Consider the following 21,724-nt stretch of genomic DNA (forward strand, 5'->3'; position numbering starts at 1 on the left):
TCCAGTTGACATGATAGCTCTACTGCCATCGGAATAAAAGTGAATACAATACGTCATCATAGACCAAGACTTAGCAAATACCGAAACAAATGTTAAAAATGATTCAAATCTCGTTTTAAGTTTTCAAGTCAATTAGTTTATGCTGGGCATGTTGATGTGTAAATTCTAATTTGTATAAAGGCTAAGAAACGTCGGTGAAGGTTAGACATCCAGGTAACACGCCAAAAGGCAGTTACTCATGCCAAGCAACTGAATATGGATATTTTGGACGAAAATGAGTCCTTTAATAAATGGAAAAAATACCATTTTTACTTTATAGATTTGCCCCACAAGGAAAATATTGTGAACTCTTACGCAAGCCATTTGCTGTAACCGTTACGTACCTGCAACTCTCGGGTGGGTCTTCCACGACCTCTCGTTCCCCGTCCTTGTTCACAATCCACACGTTCCCTCCGTCATCGCTCACCAGCCCAGGTCTCGCGTGATACCCCGAGAGTTTGACGTGGCGAACGGAAGGCGGTGACGCGTCCACAGTGATGCCGTCCGAACAGACCGGGTGGGATAGTGTCAGGGCGGGGTTGTACGCCACCACTGTGCAGAAGTACGTCCCGGCTGCAGGTGCTGTCCACGAACCGAACTTTCCTGTGGTGTTGTGTATCTGAAAACCGCAACAAAACAATTGAGCATTCATGAGAACTTATTACATCAAGGACGTTATATTACATGAAACAAGAGCTACCCACAGCTAAAGACTTTGCAATATCATAATTTCACAACAAAACAAGGTACAGACAGCTGCAGCAGTCCCAAAGGAAGTTGCAATGTGAAACAAAATCTATTCTATAATATGGTTACGATCTTATACATCCACAAAACCATGTTTCAACATTCAAAGCTGCATATATAGTAATTCAAGGATAGAAAGATAAGTATGCAGACCAACAAAGTGCTTCGAAATCATTATCTTAACCTCTGTACAAGATGATGAAATAAGACATGATACCAATCTTTATCATGGGTTGTCATGGCGAAGAACATTTTTTTTCAATTCAAAATCTCTAAAAATTTCTAGTTAATGGGCCTTTCTGGAGAAGTTTTTTTCTGTCCCGACAAACGATGTTAAATGTCAGTATATGTATCTGCATTTGTGTAACTGCTCTTCAAAGTGTACACTGTGATAGTCTTTAAGTGTTTTATCACACTAAATGGCTTGTCACACCACACAGATCTAACCTGCTCTGGCTGTGGGATCCCGAACTCGTCCTGCCCCAGACACCTGTTAGCGAAGCCGTACTGGTAGAACTGCACGCCGCTCTCCCGGTCAAAGAAACCGTCCCACCAGGCGTGCAGCTGCGGGTCCTGTCGTCAAAATTTTGAATGTAATATAAGTCACTCCCTAATATTCATCTGCACTGGCTGAAGTTCAGACTAGGAAGTGTTCACGCTCGCCAGTGTCAATGACGAAAAGTAGTGGATTTTGCCTGAAACGTCTGACCGTTTCCAAAACGATATCCAGTTGCTAGAGTATATTTGACGCACATTAGGAAGTGTTTGATAAGTGCTGATAGGATTTACATGCTGTCAATCGAGCATAACTCCGATTCAGAGATACATATCATACTGAAACAAGGCATACAAAATAAAGTGTGAACTCAGGCACGGCGTCAAATACCTAAAATTATTTTTCAAACAACTTTGAAAAAGAACGGAATACTGAAGACTATCTTATGAACTACAATACCTGCTGGAAGTCCAGGTCCCTCTGTCCCGACAGCGCGTCCTGCATGTGACCCGGGGTGGGAGGGCTCTCATCCACGGTTATCTGAAGTGGAAGATGGGCATGGGGTTTGGGTTTGATGTCGTGGCCTATGAATACTTGTCAATAATACAGCAAACATGTTCGTGGGGCATAGAAAATACTAGACGTCCAATGTTCAGATGAAAGAGCAGGCATGTTGAGGTGAAGGGACATCGACTAATGAAGGTTGTATATAAAATAATATCTTGGCACAAGTCTTACAACCCCTACATGGCAGATTTTGATCTATATCGTAGTCAAATAACTGCACTTTACAGCGAAATATAGGTTTCTATCAACATAGCAGTATAGTTGTGACTACAGTTTGGTAATCCTTTTATACCGTTCCGTCTATAGCAGCAAAGACTAAAAAGGTTTCTTCTTACTTGAAACGTCACTGTCGTCACCAGCATGGCGTTGTTGGTTACCGTGATGACGAAGACGTAATCGTGATCATGTGAACCCACAGGGATGTCCATCTTGCTGAGGTCGGGCACGATCTCGTAGTTCCGGAAGTAACACTCGCTGTCCTTCGGGATGCAGGCGCAGTGAGGCGGGTCGCACTCGGGATGTAGGACCTTGAAAATCAGCAAAGGGTGCTTTTTTGTTAGAATCTCCTAGATAATAACAAATCTATGTACAGAAAGCAAAACATAAGGAACACTACATACAACAAGCAACAACAATATAATACTGGTGTGTTATCTATCTTACCTTGATAATGGAATGTTCGAACAAGGAAAATCATAAATATACAGATGTATTCCATTTTGGGCAAATTAGTTCTCACATTACCTGAAATTGCTACTGACCAAGCGCTGGAAACTAGCATTTGTAAACGCTTAACTCAATAAATGGAGGAATTATCATAAATCTTCGCACAGTAGAAAGCTATGAATTTACTGTTTCATCAAGTTTCAGATAAAACAGAAATACCGACAAGAGTAACTTACAGACGGTCTTCTGACAGCCACCTGCCCCTCCCCGTGTACAGTGGAGCTGTTGAGGAAGTCCTGAAGACTCCAGTGGATGTTGTGCAGCCCGCTGTGGTCGTCAAACGCCTCGAATTCAAACCTGTAAATGGTAGAATATAGTATTCAGTCATTTCTAACACTGAATACAGACAGTGAAAATGAAAATGAAACGATTTTCATTGCAAAAATACAAAATAGCCATCTTTCTATTGTAATGAATAAAACATGTTTCAACGTAACCAGCTTCTCCTAAAACTTGCAGAAAATTATCAGTTTTTGTGTTTGTGAAAATTGTGAGTGAACTAGACTTGTGAAGTTGTGAAGAAATGACTAGAAACTTTTTTTGTATCCCTTGGATTTATCCTAACTGTCATGATTCTTTCCTACTTCAACAAAAGAGTTTTCTTTGCCACTGCATAATGCTTTTATTTATAAAATACTAGGTAGCGAACCTCATCGTGAGCAGGTCAGACGAGTGGTGCACGGCCAGAGCTGGTACCCCGTGTCTGTTCAGCCAGAAGTTCTGCACTACAGGTGGAGAGGAATCCACATGTAACAGGACCTCCTCTTGAACAAAGTTGTCCACGATGTCGAAAGCTCGTAACCACAACCGCACGGAGTCACCGTCAACTCTCGGGATGTCCAGATCAACTCCCTGAGCCTGAGGAGTTTAAGTGGAGATGTTTAAGTTTGATATTCAGACATGCAAGAACACAAAGACTGCATTGCTGCTGAGTGACAACAAGATTATGCTAACACTTTTGAGCGCTATCACGTTTTTGTCTGGTTATGTTCTGCAGAATTTCTCACAAAGAGCCAAAGCCAAAGCGTCGGTTGGAAACGTTATGCATGTACTGTGATGGCAGCTTGAGCTTTGCCCCTGCTTTGAAAATGACATTTCACTGATTTTCTGAATCAGCCATAATGTGTATATTATACAACACACACATATGGTGGACGACAGTAATATCTGTCACCCATAAGCTTTTAAAAGAGGGTCTTCAACAAAATACTATTGGCACCGATGGGTTTCAACTGACCGTGACGTCAGGTACTGCTGTCCAGGTGTCCGAAGGAGTGGTGATGTTCCGCCCGCCGGCGTGGTCCACAGCGAACACGGTCTCCACTTTCATGATTCCGTAAGTGTTGGGAATGGCCTGCCGAGATCTTCAATGCATGAAATAAAGAAGATTAAGTTACTCCACACCGAATACAAACCATAACGTTCAACCATCGGAAATGGGAGCCTTTCGTTTCATGGCTTGGTGATAAACCTTTATGTTGTTCCCTAACCTCACCTCACCTCACCGGTCCCATAGCCTCACCGGCCGTAGGGGCAGCAATGCCATCAACTTAAGTTTTCCATCTCCTTCTATCTTCAGCAAGAGTTTTTAGCTGATGTACTGTTTGTCCCGATCATTCTTTCAGGTCACTAGCTAGTCCAAGTCCGTCGTGGACGTCCCCTAGGTCTTACACCCTCCGCCCTTCCCTGCAGTATAGTGTGAGTCAGAGTGCCCTTTGCTCTTGTAGCATGGCCAAACCACTGTAACTTCTTCTTTTTCACAAGCGAAAGGAAACTGGGACATGTTCCCTAAAGGCTCAAAGAAGGTGCAGTCTTCATGCGGTAGGTTTGCTCTGTATGGCAGAAATAAATGTGGATTTCTAACATACTGCAGCTGTATTGGTTTGTGAAAGCTTACCTTTGTAGAGGGGGAAGCCCAGTGACTTCCTCGTACCCTGCTGCAATGGGAGGGTCGTACGGCTCTATGGCGGCCAGCAGTTTGTGCTGATGGTGGAACAGGTTCCGGTATCGTCCGGGCCACTTCAGAGAAATCTACATTTACGAAAACAAAGGGAACCACAAACTTAGATTATGGTCAATGTACCTTATATTTATCTTAGAGATTACAAATCAGCATCAGTTTAAAATAATCTTACACAGATTGAACAATTGCTAGAATACTGCCTGGAAATATACGAGTGGCTTTCCAACCATTTTTATACCAGCATTCCTTATAGTCATTCATTCATTCATCGATGCATATACTAATATATATATGATAATCTCCCGATTGTCATCTATTACTTCAATACAGAATTGTGTACTTTAAAAGAGAATGAAAATGAAATATAGACATGCATATATAGATAAAAGCAATGGCATCTACAACTTACCTTTGTCCCCGTCCCTAGTGAGTTCTGGAGATTGGTCTGCCACAGATGACTTGTGTTTGCAGCTGCGCTGTCGGCCCACAGTGGTTGGTGCGCGTCCACCGTCACGTTGTTGACGTCATCATAGATCAGGAACCGCCTGGCACGCTGGTAGTTTCCGGCAACGTCATCAACCGTCAGCAGAAAGCAGTACGTACCTGAGAGATGTAAGTAAATTTTGAATAGTGTTCGAATAACACATGGTGCAATTAGCGTACATTGAAGCCACTGAAGCCATTGAAGTCACTGGGAAATGAATGACGCATCACAGTAGAAATCGATGGCAACTTCATGTCTGACATACGAATGAATTATAGTTTGCAAACACAAGAACGTTATTGGGACAAGGAAGAGTGAACAGTACGAATTGTAAGTAATTAAGGATTCAAAGTAAAGCAAGTAACATCTAATTTATTTGAAGTAACGTCTGCAACATAATAATCATGATTAAAGGCGTCTCGATGGAAAGAAGAGAGTAAAGATTCTAGTATTTCAGCTATTCTTAACACAGAATGCAAATAATACTAGGTACCTGGTTCACTCAGTGTCACGTCTACCATCCCTGCTCCTCCTGACACGTTCTGAGACCCTGACATGACGGGAGTGACGGACCTCATACCCAGCACATCTCCGTACGGCTGGAGCTTGTACACCACGTACTCATACCGGCCCAGACCTGAACCTTCGTCACTCCAGCCTGGCCAGCGCAGCTGGATTTGTCCCTGTTGGTTCCGAGATATTTCGTTTGATTGTCATAAAATTAAGTAGTTGTTAACTGACTCGAAACGTTCGAGCAGATTAGTGTTGACCTCAGTGTTGGCCAGACTCGATGTAGACCACTCAAAGTGATAAGGAGACCTTATCAAATACGTAAGTAACTTTTAGCCAATGAAAAATGGAATCACATTTTGGGAGTGATTGTTCCAAGCTTTGATTTCTTTAACATTATGGGATACATTTTACAATACTCCTACCACCTTCTTTTTAATTCCATATTGGAAGCATTTAATTCCTATTACGTGCACACTGTAACATCTTGAGGCAAAGAATATTGCAATTTCTTGACCATGATATTGAAAAGGCATGATCTAAACGAACTCACATTCTTAGTGTATGGAGGACCGATCTCCATGATTTTGGAGGAGCAACTGCTGGCAACGGAGCAGTGGACGGGGTCACGGAGGTCATAGGTGAAGTGGGCAGTGTGGATGACCTCTGACCCTTGGTAGTACTGACGGGGGTTCTGGGTCACGACCCCGTTTGAGCGGTCGTGGTTGTTGATGACGACATAACCGCCGTTGGTGGCTCGGGCTTTAAATTCCAGCCTGTTGAATGAGTGAAAGAATTGACGTATGTATGAGTGACAGCAAGCGGTTAGAAGCGCACACTAATAATAACATTCTGTGTTGTTTTGACGTAGAACGGTTTGCACGTTACGTCACAATTTCGAAGACAAATAGTCGGCGGGGCTGCCATGTTGGTGGGGTGCATAGATCCAAGATGGCAATTGGTCGATCGGAAGAATGCAAAGACAATGGTTTGAATAAAACATTTCTATAGCTTGATGTTCTCTAAATATGTAGAGGCAAGATATGAATAGTACTTATAAGTTAGATAATATTTCTCAATGTCTATCTATGCGTCTTTACATGAACCATGGCAGATGCTATTTACGTGAAAACCACACGACTACAAACACGATATTGTCATACTTGTCGCCATGCTGGAGTGCCGGTAGGGTCAAGTCGCCATGATCCACACAGTCGTGCAGGTTGGTATCCGGATTGTCCCTGTTGTGCCCGATGTCGCACGTGATTGTCCCTGACCGCAGTACTGATCCGCCTTTAAACAAAGCACAGGCAGTGATAATGTATATGCTAGACTTAGCTGCGATGGATATGGTTCACTACACAGAACATCGTCTACTCTCTTGTTTTATATTAATAATCAAACAATACTGTTTGCAATCAAGATTACTTCTATATCATTCTATCGATGTCAGATAATACCTCAAGTATCCTCCATAGTAGGCTTCTTTGACTTATCCGATGTGTTTCTTTTCTGCCTGTATACAGTATGCTATGCTGGCAGCTGTTGGCTTTCTAACAGGTGTGATAAATCCAACTATGGAGGCTAGCCACAGATAATCTCTAAGAATCGTTAGAACACTATTGAATGTTTACAATTAACAAAGCTTACCTCTGAGCAGTCTCCAAGTTGTGGACGCTGTGACAATGCCAACCCGGAAGTCGTTGATGTAGTACGGTCTCGGCCAGTCAGCAGCCGTCGGTCCGATCCAACTACTGTCCCATGTCATCTAGAGAAATGTACATTAGGTTACGACTGCTACTAATATTTCTAATAGATTCTCCAAACAAAAAGATAAGGGGCGAACCAGAGTGCGCTTGGATGAGAAACGCGAATAAGCAGCACATTTCGTTCAAGCATTTAAGGCTTCAAAATCAGCCTACTTTAATTTTGGTTTGACATGTTGGTATGTGAAATGATTGACTTAAAGAATTAACTTGATAATAAGTTAATAAAGTAACTGTAGGAACGAGGAGTAATGCAAGCTTTCTGATACTGTGACTTAGTTTTGTACGTGTAAGTTATGTCACACGCCAAAAAACTAGTGGTCGGTTTGTTCAACACTGAAGGGAATGTAAAACGTCGAAAGTATAAATCCCGTACCTGGAGTCTGTTGTAGGCGATGTGCCTCCCAACATAGACGGTAGAGGGCGCTGTTACAGCCCCACAGTCGGCCTCCAGCGTGTCTCTCTCCGCTCCGCCTACTATCCGCTGCAGCTTCGCCAGGCAATGCATGATAGTCGGCTGGGAAGAAACTGAACATAAAACGAAATTAGGCTTTAGCTTGTGAGATGAATAACATCATAAAGTACTTAAGGCGAAGCCTAATTGTTTATCTAGTTATCATCTTCTTCATTCATCACCATCATCATCTTCTTCTTAGTAATTTTGTTTAAGGCAAAATGGCTCCGAGTATCAAGATAGATCATAAAGAATTCATTGGATACTGGTTGTTGATGTTTACTCCATACGCCGCCTAATAAGAAGTTGATTCAAGTTTATTCAGATCTTAGGGTTGCTCTTCAAATGATTACAGAAATGACCAAGAGTCCTTACTTGCGAGACAGTTGTTCCCGCCGAACCCAGGTGCGCATGTGCAGGTGGAGGGTGTTCCTGGACACCGGCCGGGGTAGCAGAACTTGCTGTCGGGGCGCCACGAGCATCGTTCTGAAATTAACAATAATAGTCACATGACTATGACATAATACTGCGTCCGCCATCTTAATGGGTTAATTTTACACATGATGACGCGTGAGAAATGTCCCAAACAATTTCCATCACCCAACATGCCAGCATTTTCATGCTTTTCATGAAAAAAACAGTCACGCCTTCAAATACTAGAGTTACCAACCTAGGATGGATGTGTTCAAAAATTCGTACTTTCCCAGAACTACCGTAGAGTGGAATTTGTTATCACCAAGCACCGTAGGGGCATCTTCTCTGGGTAGTTTTAAAGAACGCTTGCAGATAGATGTGCAAAAGTTAGGTGCGACGGGTCGTTCGGTGTAATATGACCAGCTGCTGCCGCACCGCGTGCCTGCGAAGCTGGTGTGTTACGCCGAACGGCGGTTATACCGGCTATATAGATACAGATACAGAATATCATTTTCTGTGCAATTCAATACGTCATGTTGGAACCATGCACCAACACCAACATGGCGATGGTGACTAAATGCCTGACGTCATGCGCGCACACCATATAAGGAGTCCGTACTCACGTTCACAGACTCTATTGGGGTAGCCGCCTGATGCCACTCGCTGGTACGCTATGACCTGCCCGCCTCTGTCGAAGTTACAGCGGTTACACTGGTGGTTACTGGCGGTGGTGCAGATCAGTCGCTCACAGTTAGCGATGGCGGTACATGCTACAGGTGGACAGAAACGGTACATAAGATCATGAAATCCACAGTAACAGTGAAAAAAACAGTGACAAAAGAATAAACGTCCAAATGGTTGAATCCTGGACCAACAATGTGCTGAAGCGATGAGGCTGATAGCCACCTTCGCAGGATTATGGCAGTGCTTATATTTGTTTGCGGGAGTGCTGATTCACGACTTTCAACATGGGCTTAGGTTCTCTGATGCCTGGAGAGGAAGTTCCGCACTTGCCAGAATTGCCGGAAGCCTATGAAGGAGGCTAGCTGGTTATTCTAATTTCATTGGTTGAGTCAATCAAGAGGCGTGGCATGTGTATTTTAGGACTTGAACTTGAAGGTAACTGGGGTCTTCAAAAAAGCTCAACAAGTTTGGCCGATGTGGCTTGCTCAGCTGTTGGGCTCGAATGAGTACAAGTGAGTAAAACGATTTATATGGACCAGCACAATGTCGTATGACACCACCTTTCCACAGTAAGCGTCCTGAGTTTCACTTGACTGTAGTTGTTGACGTTTTCGCTACGTATACCGGAGTAGTTCTCGCCCAGGGCAATCACATGATTCAGTGATTTTCTGATAACAAAAGACAACGAAGGAAAAGCAATGTTCTTGTGTGTTGACATACATGGCCCGGTCAGGGAATAACATGAACACACCTTTGCTGTTTATTCGACATGCCATACATAGCTAACCATGAAAAAAGTACTCCATCCATGAAAACCACGAAAACACTAGCTTCTTATGTTTTCATGCAGAAAGTAGCAAAACAGGCGATTTGGGTGTTTTGGGACAATTTGGAGATAAAGTAAAAAGTACATTCAAATACGTTACTCAGATTATGTTAAATGTTAAATGCATATGAAAAAGTTAAAGAAAAAACGCTTTGTACTTCACGAAGGTCAGTTGACTCCGTCGACACCAGCTTCCAACACAAAAACTCACGTTTATCACAGCAGGTATCCCAAAACTCGTTCGGGCATAAGCAGTTGTGTGACAGAGGCGTCGCACCGTTGTGACAGAAGCGGTTACAGGCCCGAGTCTGCGGTCCCGGCGCCCCACAAAACGAAGTGTCTGCCCTTCTTTACGTGTTATGTATTGTTCACACCAATAGAACAATAAACTCACGTTTATCACAACAGGTATCCCAAAACTGGTTCGGACATGAGCAGGAGCGTGACCGAGGCGTCGCGCCGTTGCGACAGAACCGGTTACAGGCCTTAGTCTCCGGTCCCGGCGCCCCACAGCCGCTAGCCTTGCGGGTCTGGGTGCCTGCGTTCCCGCAGGGCGCGTTACAGGCTCCCCAGTCGCCCCACTTCCAGTCGCACCGCCGCCGACGCCTGCGGCTCCACCAGGACGTTGTAACGTCCAAGCAGACCAACAGAACTATCCCCGCGATCAGGAAAATTCTTATGCTGACCATTTTCCTTGTGATATTCTCCGTGCAAAATCGTCACCAGAAATTTTACCAGTCCTCGCGTCGGGTCTCACTAAATACCGAAAACAACCGAAAACAACCGAAAACAACCGAAAACAACCGAAAACAACCGAAAACTACCGAAAACAACCGAAAACAACCGAAAACAACCGAAAACAACTTTCACTAAATACCGAAAACAACCGAAAACAACTTTCACTAAATACCGAAAACAACCGAAAACAACTTTCACTAAATACCGAAAACAACCGAAAACAACTTTCACTAATTACCGAAAACAACTCGACACAACCATAAACAACTGACAATAATTTCAGTGGGCTATTATTTAATAATTTTGACTTTATTTTTGACAGGAGTTAGGCTACGATGGATTTATTTGTTTGACGACCCCTGTTATTAATACAATATTAGTAATAATAAAGTCAACGACCTCCTTTGCCTGTTCGAATATATTAATGTTCGCATTCAGATTCACGGACCCTGTACGTTATAAACGGGGACTGCTTGGTCAACTCGCAAACTCATCAATGGATATCTGTATTACTTGGCATCTATTGTGTAACTCCAAACAGAGGTAACGGTAGGGGCGGGGTGTAGTATTGGCCACAACAAGAAATAGCAGTCACTGCTATCCCCCGACGAAATCTCTGCTTGGAAAATAGGTTTGCTTATTAATTACTGCTGGCAAATTCTGCTGCCTATTTAGCTAATGTGTACTGCCTTTTTTTTCTAGCAACCAAAGCAATCTAGTATATTTCTTGCTTAATTATAACGCATTTCCGCTGCCATAACAAATCGATTTAAATAGAAAAACCGCAAACGTGTATTACCACAGAGGCCCCAAATTAAACTAAATGATCAAAACATGGATTTAATTTTGCTTTACACCATAAAACAGTGTGTGATCGATGGAAAGGTGTTTTCGCCGGCAACATCCCCTTTGCTGAAAGAATCCTTCCTTCAGAATCACCCCATTCTCTCCCTCGGCCGTGGAGAAAATAATTCAAGGGATAGCAACCAGGAGATGAAGATAAAATAGACATTGTTGTTGTTTACGAGTTGTTTTCCGGCTTTTTTCGGGTTCTGATAGGTTGTTCATTATTGCTTTGACATTTCTTAGGTGGCTTCGAGTTGTTTTTGGTATTGTCGAGTTGTTTTCGGTTGTTTTCGGTATATTTCAAGTTGTTTTCGGTTGTTTTCGGTTGTTTTCGGTTGTTTTCGGTTGTTTTCGGTTGTTTTCGGTATTTAGTGAGACCGCTCGCGTCCTTGTGCAAAAGCGACACCCGCAATTTTACCAGTCTTCGATTCCTTGTGCAAAGGCGTCACCAGTAATTTTACCAGTCTTCGCTACCTCAGATTACCAGTAAGTAACGCCAAGATGTACTGACGCACAGTATTTAAACTAAGCTTGTATGCATGGCAACAACACAGTGCTTAAAGTAAATGTATTCACCATTCGACAGGCATACAGAAGTTCTTGTAACTTTGCCTCCGCGGCTACAAGATATACAGAAACAGGGTTGGTTTAGCTGTATCAAAAGCTTAGACCCCCTTTCCACTAGACGGCGATCGCACTGCGGTCTCACTGCGACCTAAATAGGATATGTGTAATATTCGTTTTCACACTGGGCATATCATACAACAGGTAAAAGTGTGACTGAGAAGACAACAAAACACACAAAGTGTAGAAAGATTCGTTCCTTTTCTATAGAATTCATTGATCGATCTGTCAAATTTTAAGTCGCAGAGAGAGCGCCGCGAGAGCGCCGTCCTAGGGCACAACCCGCCGTACGTGCTTTTCGTCAGTACGTTTTTTTGGGAGGCCACGTCCGCCACGTTTTTTTGAAAACGTGCGGAAGGACTGGTAAGAGCAGTCACTCGCACGGTTGCTTAGGCAATACGTATGTGGTCTGCATGCCATGAGCAGCCGCGTCCATCGTTTATTACGCAAGTGGTAAGTGAGTTGTACGTGCTTACAACGTACGATCTCTGTGCGATAGCCATGTTACCGTATGCAGACCGTACTTACACGTGCTGCGTACGTACGGTTTTCTTACTCGCTCTACGAGGCACGCGCGTCGCTCGTACAGGCTCGTATGCAACCCGAAGCTAAAAATAACATAGTCATACAAGAATCATCGTAGGTTTGAAGTGACATGCTTTCAGTAAACTGTTCAATTTCGACTCACGATTTTCGCAGCAGGTGCCCCAGAACTCGTCCGGACATGAGCAGGAGTGTGACAGAGGCGTCGCGCCGTTGTGACAGAACCGGTTACAGGCCCGAGTCTCCGGTCCCGGCGCCCCACTGCCGCTAGCCGTGCGGGTCTGGGTGCCTGCGTTCCCACAGGGCGCAGTGCAGGCGCTCCAGCTGTTCCAGTGCCAGTTGCATCGCCTCCTGCGCCAGCTTGTTGAAATGTCCACACAGATTAACAGCGCTATGCCCACGGTCAGTAAGACTCTTATGCTGACCATTTTACATACGTCACGAGAAACTTTGCCAGTCTTCACGTCCTTCTTGACAGCAGTGACGCCAAGATGTTTTGATGAACAGTAACAGTGTGGTCAGGCATGCAGAACTTCTTAGGTCACAACCATTGTCATTCACTGAACTGGGGAGGGCCTGGCTGCTTTAAGTCGCGCATCCTTGCAAATATGTAGATGATACCACAATATTTATCTATCAGTTTTTTACACACACATAATCAGTTGTCTTTCTTCCTTAGTGTCTTTACTTTTATTTTCCTTTGTTTATTTGCACCAATCACTTGTTAACACCATGCGCACTGCTTAAATAACCCATGTAAAAGGGACTGAGCAGAGAAAGAACAACTGATATACAGAAGTATTTTGATCACAATGATGGATAATAAGATCCTCATAGCCGTTGCTTGAGGATCATTACCATATTAAGATGCAATTTTCTGCGAAAAGTACTTCTAAAGAAGAATCTCTATCTCCCCCTCTTAGGTGTTATTTATTGTTTCCATCAATGGAAGATCCGGAATTCAACGTGACAAAACAAAAGCGTCTTTGTAAAGCTGCAGGCACCAATGAGCGCTGAAGGTCTGAAGCAGGTATGTTGCAAAGCACATTGCGAGTAATGTCACTGGAGATTGTATCTATGAGGTCTGCGTTCTTTGTCACTTTTCTAGTTTATGTCTTCTTGTTTTGACGTATATTGTTAATGGTTCATATATCCTAAAACCACTGAGGTTGACTCTGGACACCTGTTCCTGTTATAATATTGATAACAAAAAGGTGTTGCTTCCCAGTAAGCCAAACACCCCCCCCCCCCGTCCTCTTGCAGTGGTAAAGTCCTCATAAGGAAGTTTTTCATCGAAGGTCTCCAAGCAGTATTCAGCTCTGGAGAATCCTTTGACTTATAAAGTCGGACTATAGCTTCAAAATGTTTTTTTCTGACACACAGTAACCTTTGTTAGACGATAATCAGAAAAAAAATGGCGGCGAGACGGCCGGACCCACTGTGGCCGTGGCTGCTCGCTACAGTCCTCGGGACCGCGTCGTCTGCAAGTCTGGTGAACTACAAGCCGGGATCCCGGTACGACTATGACTACAGGGCCTCCACAGTCGTGCATGATGTCAGCCAGGTGGTCACAAAGGCACAGGTAAGGACAATAGACCTGGACTTGAGAAAAGGTTAGGGCAAGGAGGCGTTGAAATAGAAGATGATCCGCCAGGATCACTGCACACACTGAACAATGAACACAAGGAGCCTTATGTGCTCTTCTCCACAAAAAATATGTTTAGCATGGTTACGCTACAGCTGTTTGCACTTCCTTTTGTCGAGCCCGGCTTTGCCTCATTTAATACCCAGCCGAAGTATAACAATTATCTTCTTTTTTTTTGGGGGGGGGGGGGGGATTCCTTTACCCGGAAGAGTTGTTTCGACATCCCAAAATAGTTTAATTTATCATTAATAAGGGTCTAGTCTTCCATCCCATTCTTTCATCGCGAGCTTGAGTAACCAAATGTGTTTAGTTTACAAACATCGAACTAGAGCAAGATCGGCATTAAAAAAACTCACGTTGGTCGCAACAGATATCCCAAAAATGGTCCGGGCAAGAACAAGAGTCCGACAGAGGCGTCCCGTTCGGACAAAACCGGTTACACTCCCGAGTCTGCGGTCCCGGCGCCCCACAGCCGCTAGCCGTGCGGGTCTGGGTGCCTTCGTTCCCGCAGGGTGCGGTACAGGTGCTCCACGGTCCCCAGTTCCAGGTACACCGACGCCGACGTCTGCGTCGCCTCGACGCAACGTTCGTACAAAGCAAGACGAGGATCCCCAGAAACAAAACAGTTCTAAACACTGACATTTCTACACAACCTTCGTTCACACGTGCAGCTACTTCAGAATTATCAAACTGGTCATTTGGAAGCACATCTGTTGACCTCAGTCCCCTGTACAAGTCAGAGATCTAGGTTAACAATGTGCTTTCTGCTTACCCCAGGCCGGGTGAGCACTACCCCTCAGTTGTCATAAATACAATCACATTTGGACGAAGGTGAGACTAGGGCAAGGAGGTGCCGAAATAGAAGATGACCTTGTGACATGGCCGAAGATGAAACCAGGATCACTGTACACACTGTACACACTGAACAATGAACACAAAGAGTGACATGACTATTTGCGCTACCTTTAGTGGCCCGACTTAGCTCCAACCCAGCTTAGGTATAACTAGAGTTCCACGAACACATACCTTTGCCAAATAACAAGGTTTGTTATGTAGAATGATGTCTGTAGACAAATGCGTTACTCATTTCATTTTCTTTATAATCATATGCTTGGAGTTGGTTTATAAAATTTCAACATTGATTATGCAAATTAGATCCCAAGTTACCATTAATCGATATCAAATTGTATCAAGTATTACTTAAGCTATCAGCATACCAAAAATCATGATGATCCTTTGATCCATTCTTGACTTATTCTCTTTCAGTCTTTAATAAAATACACCCCTTACTCTCTTCCCTCTTTCTCAGTTACATGTGACAACTTTGATGAAAGTACTATAATGAAATGCAGTGGGTTTTTGTACTTTTCCTAATTGATTATGCAAATTAGCTGTTGATTTGCATAATTGGTATCTCATTATGTAGGTCTTCACTTACGCTACCTAAATACCAAAAAACATGATGATCCGTCAACATGTTCATATTTTCTCATTAATAATGCAAATGAGGTCATCATTTGCATAATTGATATCTATAGCCATTTCTCTCTTTCCCAGCTACATATGTGACAAGTTTGAAAGTCCTATCATGGAATGCTGTGGATTTATAAATTTTCCTAATTAATTATGCAAATGAGCTGTTGATGTGCATAATTAGTATCTCATTGTGTAAGTCATCACTCATTCTATCTACATACCAAAAATCATGACGATCCGTCAACAAGTTGTAGAGTTATTTCGTCCAAAGTTGAGTTTCTGCTGCAGTACCTTAGCAAGCCGCTAGGGGGTCCATTATCAAACTTGACCTTTGTTTCCCGATCCCTACCCACCTACCAAATATCATCAGGATCCATCCCAGGCTTCTCGGGTTATGCTGTTAACATACACACAGACACACAAACACATCCAAAACCTAACCTTAGCCATTCTGGCAAAGGTAAAATTGTCGCAGTGGTTTTAGTCTATTGTCCAGGTTTGTGCGGCAACCCCTCAGCTCCAAAACCATAACTCCACAAATGTGCATTTTAGTTGTATGAAACTGTTCAGAAGTCACCCTCAAGCTTAAAGCATCGAGAAACAAGTACCATTTTCACCACCCTGTCACAATTGCAAGGGGGTAGGCACTACTTCTAAATTTGCACAAAGCCCACCATACCACATATTTATCTAGAAAATTTTATATAATATTCCCTGGAGAATCCCTTCTTTACTTTTTTGTAGACAGTCAATGAAAACATGTCTGAATATATATATCTTTCAACCACATTTTCAACAATGTACATTATGTACTTATTGTCTAACTGTGAATTCAGACATCCATAGAAAAAAGTAACCGATATTGTTTCAAATTTCCCTTACGCCTTGTAACCTGAATTCCTTACAGCTGTTCATCAGTTCATATTCAATTTGATGACAGAGTGATAACACGCCTACTCACAATAGGGGATGTGTTAAAAAGTCTGAATGTTTGAAGTGTAGCCACAACTTGACTGTACATTAGATATATGTAAGTCAATTGGGAACAATGTCCCAAGCTCTGCTCTACTACCTCATGTTCCTTGTATCTCTATGTACACCCAAAAGATTTTCCACAAAATCACCTCCGTGTAATTTCTGCTGGGCAATTGTCTTCTGAATTAGCTCTGCCCCAAATCTCACAACCATATGATATAAAAGGTAAGATACATGTTCTACATAGTTCAAGCTGACTCTTTGGAGACAGACTTGAATGCATGAAGGCTTTGAGACTGAAAATGGCTTTTAAAAGACTACTGCAAGGACAGCTCAAATTGAGACCATGTAGTGAAAAGAGAGATGACAGTGTACCTTGACCTCTCAAACTCAAAGGAAGGAGAAGAATACAGACTAAGACCGTTGTTATGTACATAAGCCCATCATTTTGGCTTGCCAAGTTGATCATATGGCCTAAGGGTCAACTAACACATTTGCAAGGTCTGACCTTTACACCTCTGAAATATCAGGTTCCTCACAGTACTGACTGATCATAGGCCAGTCCATTATTCATGGACCAGGAACCCCTCAACTGTGCTGACAGCTGCTAAGGTGGAGTGGGGTTGTACTGACAGAAGTTTTCGACAAGAATGCCCCTGCTATCCCTACACTAGCCGCTAGGGGGCCCAAACTTATGTCACTAACTCCTGAGCACAACAGCTATCTAACACCCGAAACTCGTGGCCATACCATGTTCAGAAGATGGAAAAACACACCCGGAAGTTGCGCTGCAGTACCAAGGGAAGCCGCTAGGGGGCCCATTATCGAACTCCCCCTTCGTTTCCCAGACCCCTACCCACCCACCAAATACCAGCTGCATCCGTCAAAGTCTTCTCGAGTTATGCTGTCCGCAGACAAAAGTTTGCAATTAAACCGGCGCCTGCACTTCCATGAAAGCCGCTAGGGGGCCCAAACTCGCAGCAATCACTCCCTGCTTTAAGGGCTCCCTAACGCTCAAAAATCACGACCGCAGCATGTCCGGAACGCGAGATATCAAGCATGCAGGTCCTGCTGCAGTACCTTAGCAAGCCGCTAGGAGGCCCATTATCGAACTCGACCTTCGTCTTCCACACCCCTACCCACCCACCAAATATCAGCTGCATCCATCGAAGTCCTCTCGAGTTATGCTGCTCACAAACGGGGAGAACCACACCACCAAACCGAAAACATAACCTTAGCCATTCTGGCAAAGGTAAAAATCGTTCGTTTTTTCCCTAGAAGAAACGTTCCTTTACGTTCCTTCCCCAACATAGCCCAGTTAAAGGTCTAGTCTTTCATCCCTTTCTTTCACTGCTGAATTGCGTAACCAAAGATGTTTAACTTACAAACATCGAAATAAAGCTCGCTTGGTAATTGCAGAATTACAGGCCTATAGAGTTACTAGTAACCACATTGTCAGGCGTAAAGTCCACCTCAAAGACTGTGTGCGTGTACCTGGGTCTTTTGAAACAATGTTAACACTGGTAGGGCGTGCTTTAACTCCATGGACGTGGTTAGCCTGCCTTTCTGCTAACTTGTTATCCAATAACTGAGGCCCGTCTTACAATGTACGTAGGCGTAACTGAGAATAAACACGTTTAACTTATTGTCCTAGCTGCATAGACATACTGTTTGCAGTCCAGATACGTTCTTCCAGGACAAAGACAGACACTTTAGACACCCCAGTCCTAGCTTTAGACGCCATATAGAATTACGCAGACTCCGAAGACACTCGGTGTAGGCAAAGCCTTGGAGCCCCGATCTCACTTGGCTGTACCTGATATAACACCGTTACAGGCCTTACATACTCAAGAAAACCTTAAACGATGTTCTGATTCCTGAATACTGAAGACTTAAGGGGAGATGATGGTAGTGTATGGTAGCCTTAGATGGAATATCTCCTTTTCATTTACCTAAAATCACACTAGCACACGTACATAACCTACAACTTCAAAAGATAAGACTTTGAGACATTGAGACTTTATTTGAAATCCATTAGTGACGTGCCCTAAGGCTATCGTCATTTTGTTACCCTCTTGATTGACAAATTCTCACTCCACATCCAGATGCTATTTGCTAATAGTAGTGAAGACTTAAGGGGGGGGTGCTCTTAATGATTAGGCTATGTAAGCTCATGTTTTCCTTTCTGTTATGTATTACACTACAAAACTTTAAAAATCGTCAAAACATTAATAAATCCCCAAATTATTGTACTTATATTTACAAATGTAACTGGCATGTTTTGTATCTTTTCAACGCCCTCTTATAGCGTGTCGAACAAGGTTACTTTCACTTGAATGCTCATTGCCGTACTCAGGGCCGTACCCAGAGAGTGGTTGCTAACGGTAAAGTCAGCGAGTGGAGAGTACTCACTTCGGGGGTACCTCAGGGAGGTGTTCTGTCACCATACCTTTTCCTCCTGTTCATGAGTACTCGAGACGTAGTCTACAGCGACACTCTTGATGTCGGCTACGCGGACGACGTGGGTTTGTCCAGGTCTATCTCCCTGGAGAAGGATCGCGTGGATAACAGTATGAGAGAGGAAGCGCTACAGCTTGATTCCTGGGCGGAGTGCAACGACATGCTGCTAAACGGCAAAAAAAGTCAGTCTCTGTTGATCTGCTTCAGCAGAAACATTCCACTTTTACCGCCACTCTCTCTCGGCGGTGAACCTGTACCATTCTCAAGGGTCGCAAAGGGCCTCGGGTTCATCTTCGACTGCAAGCTGTCATGGCACGATCATGTACAATCCCTCGTTTCAAAAGCATCGAGCAGGTTGCACTATCTCAGACTTCTGACTAAACAGGGGATGTGCGTGGCTGACCTGGTTCAGATTTACCTGTCACTTATTCGTAGCGTTCTTGAATACGGTCACGTTCTGCTGGTGGGTTGCAGCAAAGAACAATCGGACAGTATGGAACGTGTACAGAAACGGGCCCTCCGTATCATCTCTCTCGGGGGTAGGCGATCAGTTCCCAACTTACCTTCCTTAAAGGAAAGGAGAGAAGCTGCTGCAGTAAAGCTCTTTAAGGACATGTTAAGACCCGAACATCCACTGCACGATCTTGTGCCCCCTCAGAGACGCACAGTTACTGGCAGGCAACTGAGGAACAAGAACGCGTTCACTCTCCCCAAGGCAAGAACTGACAGACTGAAACAGTCGTTCCTCCACACTGCAGTCAGACTTTATAATGACTCTATTTCCTAGCATTACCATCAGCCTGTGAGTTCGGATCTATGCTTAGTGTTTGTTAATATATTATGTATTTTTGTTTGTTGACATTCAATTCTGTACGTATAAGTTTCTTTGTAACAAACCTACGCAATTCAGGGTTTACCATGTGTGTATTTCCCTGCCTATGTACGTTTGAGGAAGAAATAAATAAATACTAGAAAGGCCGACATTTGCTTGAGAGCAAATACAGCATATTTCAGCCATCTCCCTCATGCAACAATAGGCCTTGAGGTCGTTGACCCCTTTGGAAATTGGAAAATGACCCAAAAAAATTCCTAAATATATCATTTTAAAGTGTTCCATGCCAAAAATTATACATGGGTCATTTGGATAAATATATAGAGCACCCCTTTACCAAATTTCGGGTCATTTGGTTGTAAAACGAGGGAACAGGAGCCAAAAATGTCCAATTTTTGTCAAAAAATGGCCATAAAATCGCAATATTAAGCATTATGTTGTACTGTATGAAAAAACTGTTATTGAATTCATGTGCACATACTTGAAGGGCACTTTTATACCAAATTTCAGGTCATTTGGTTGTAAAACGAGGGTACAGGAGGCAAAAATGTGCTTTTTTGTCAAAAAATGGCCAAAAATCGCAAAATTAAGCATTTTGTTGTACCGTATGCCAAAACTCTTATTAAATCTGGGTGGGCATATGATCAGGGCACCTCTGTACCAAATTTCATGTCATTCGGCTGTAATACAAGGGTACAGGAGCCCAAAATATACATTAAAATTGACAAAAACCTCAATAAAGTCATTTTAAAGGCAGATATGAAAAAAATGAAAAAAACACCTGAGGGTATTGGCTTACTCTACCTTTGTGCCAATTTTCAAGTGAATCGGTTTAAAAACGGCGGAGTTGATTCGATTTGAAGATTTGACAGGAGAAAGAAAGAAAGAAAGAAACATTACGAATACAATATATTTCACCATACCTATGGTATGGCTGAAATATAAATATTTCACCATACTTATGGTATGGCTGAAATATAATAAATGAAATTAGAAACGGAACAAAACAGGATATGTTGCTTTGACGTTTGTTGTTAGGGTGTAACCCTCCATGACGGAGTACGTTTGTCTGTGTAAACCCTTTCACTTTCATTTTCTTTGTTGTAAATGAGATTAAAAATGTATATATACCCAGACAGTTCATGAATTATTAACGGGGTACGTTTTACACCTGCATATTTGATGAAACTGTTGTTGAGGAGTCACCCCAAATAACTGATCACGTCACAAGACCGTCAGTTAAACCTTTCACTTTCTCTCTCTTTGTTCTAGAAGAGATAGGTACTCAGACCAGACGGTTCACGAGTCTAGTCTAGCATCTATAGATACGATGCTTGATGAAGAAGTATGTTTGATGAAGTTGAGGTGTAATACTCTAAATAGGGCTAGCCTGATTTAATCGCGCTTCTTGGGCAAGTCGCGCCCAACAGCGGGGAGGAGCCTACCAGCTCCGGATAGCGGAGTTGGCGTTACACAGACTAAAATAGGGCAAGACGGATCACGTCACAAGACCGTCCAGACACGTTTACTTTCATTTTCTTTGTTCCAGAAGAGATAGGTAGTCAGACCAGACAGGCCATGAATAATAGACAATACACGGGCATGTTGTATGCTTGTATAAGTGGTGAAGGTTGTACGAGACTGACAGAAGATTAAAGGGCACAGGCTCGAGTTACTGGGTTAACACACCACGTCTGTTCTTATTCTGTATCTATGTTTATAATTATGTAACCTGGAAGGCAAGCTGTTTCCAGTGTCTACACATGCCAACTTCTTTGCTCGAGTGCTAACTCCAAATTAAATTGCATCAGCTCTTCTGAGGAACATTTCCTGGGGAAAGTGGGTACTACTCAAAGAGTAGTCGCACATATACAGGCGCCTGAAAACGTACAAATACATCTTTATTCTT

General features: G+C 43.2%; 1 protein-coding gene across 1 annotated transcript in view; it reads right to left on the reverse strand.

Annotated features, from left to right (window-relative positions):
- Positions 1-56: 56 nt before the first annotated feature.
- Positions 57-21,724, reverse strand: part of LOC118431574 — a 32,719-nt gene continuing 11,051 nt past the window's right edge. Inside the window, exons 5-21 of the mRNA XM_035842816.1 lie at positions 8,790-8,936; positions 8,128-8,238; positions 7,675-7,826; positions 7,183-7,300; positions 6,696-6,825; positions 6,086-6,308; positions 5,516-5,705; positions 4,948-5,141; positions 4,473-4,606; positions 3,813-3,939; positions 3,225-3,433; positions 2,752-2,872; positions 2,185-2,376; positions 1,742-1,822; positions 1,234-1,359; positions 384-658; positions 57-69 (exon numbers count right to left, since the gene is read on the reverse strand). Coding sequence (XP_035698709.1) covers positions 57-69; positions 384-658; positions 1,234-1,359; positions 1,742-1,822; positions 2,185-2,376; positions 2,752-2,872; positions 3,225-3,433; positions 3,813-3,939; positions 4,473-4,606; positions 4,948-5,141; positions 5,516-5,705; positions 6,086-6,308; positions 6,696-6,825; positions 7,183-7,300; positions 7,675-7,826; positions 8,128-8,238; positions 8,790-8,936 — 2,543 coding nt within the window. The remainder of the gene's footprint in view (positions 70-383; positions 659-1,233; positions 1,360-1,741; positions 1,823-2,184; positions 2,377-2,751; positions 2,873-3,224; positions 3,434-3,812; positions 3,940-4,472; positions 4,607-4,947; positions 5,142-5,515; positions 5,706-6,085; positions 6,309-6,695; positions 6,826-7,182; positions 7,301-7,674; positions 7,827-8,127; positions 8,239-8,789; positions 8,937-21,724) is intronic.

Source organism: Branchiostoma floridae, chromosome 15, assembly GCF_000003815.2.
Source record: "Branchiostoma floridae strain S238N-H82 chromosome 15, Bfl_VNyyK, whole genome shotgun sequence".
NCBI lineage: Eukaryota > Metazoa > Chordata > Leptocardii > Amphioxiformes > Branchiostomatidae > Branchiostoma > Branchiostoma floridae.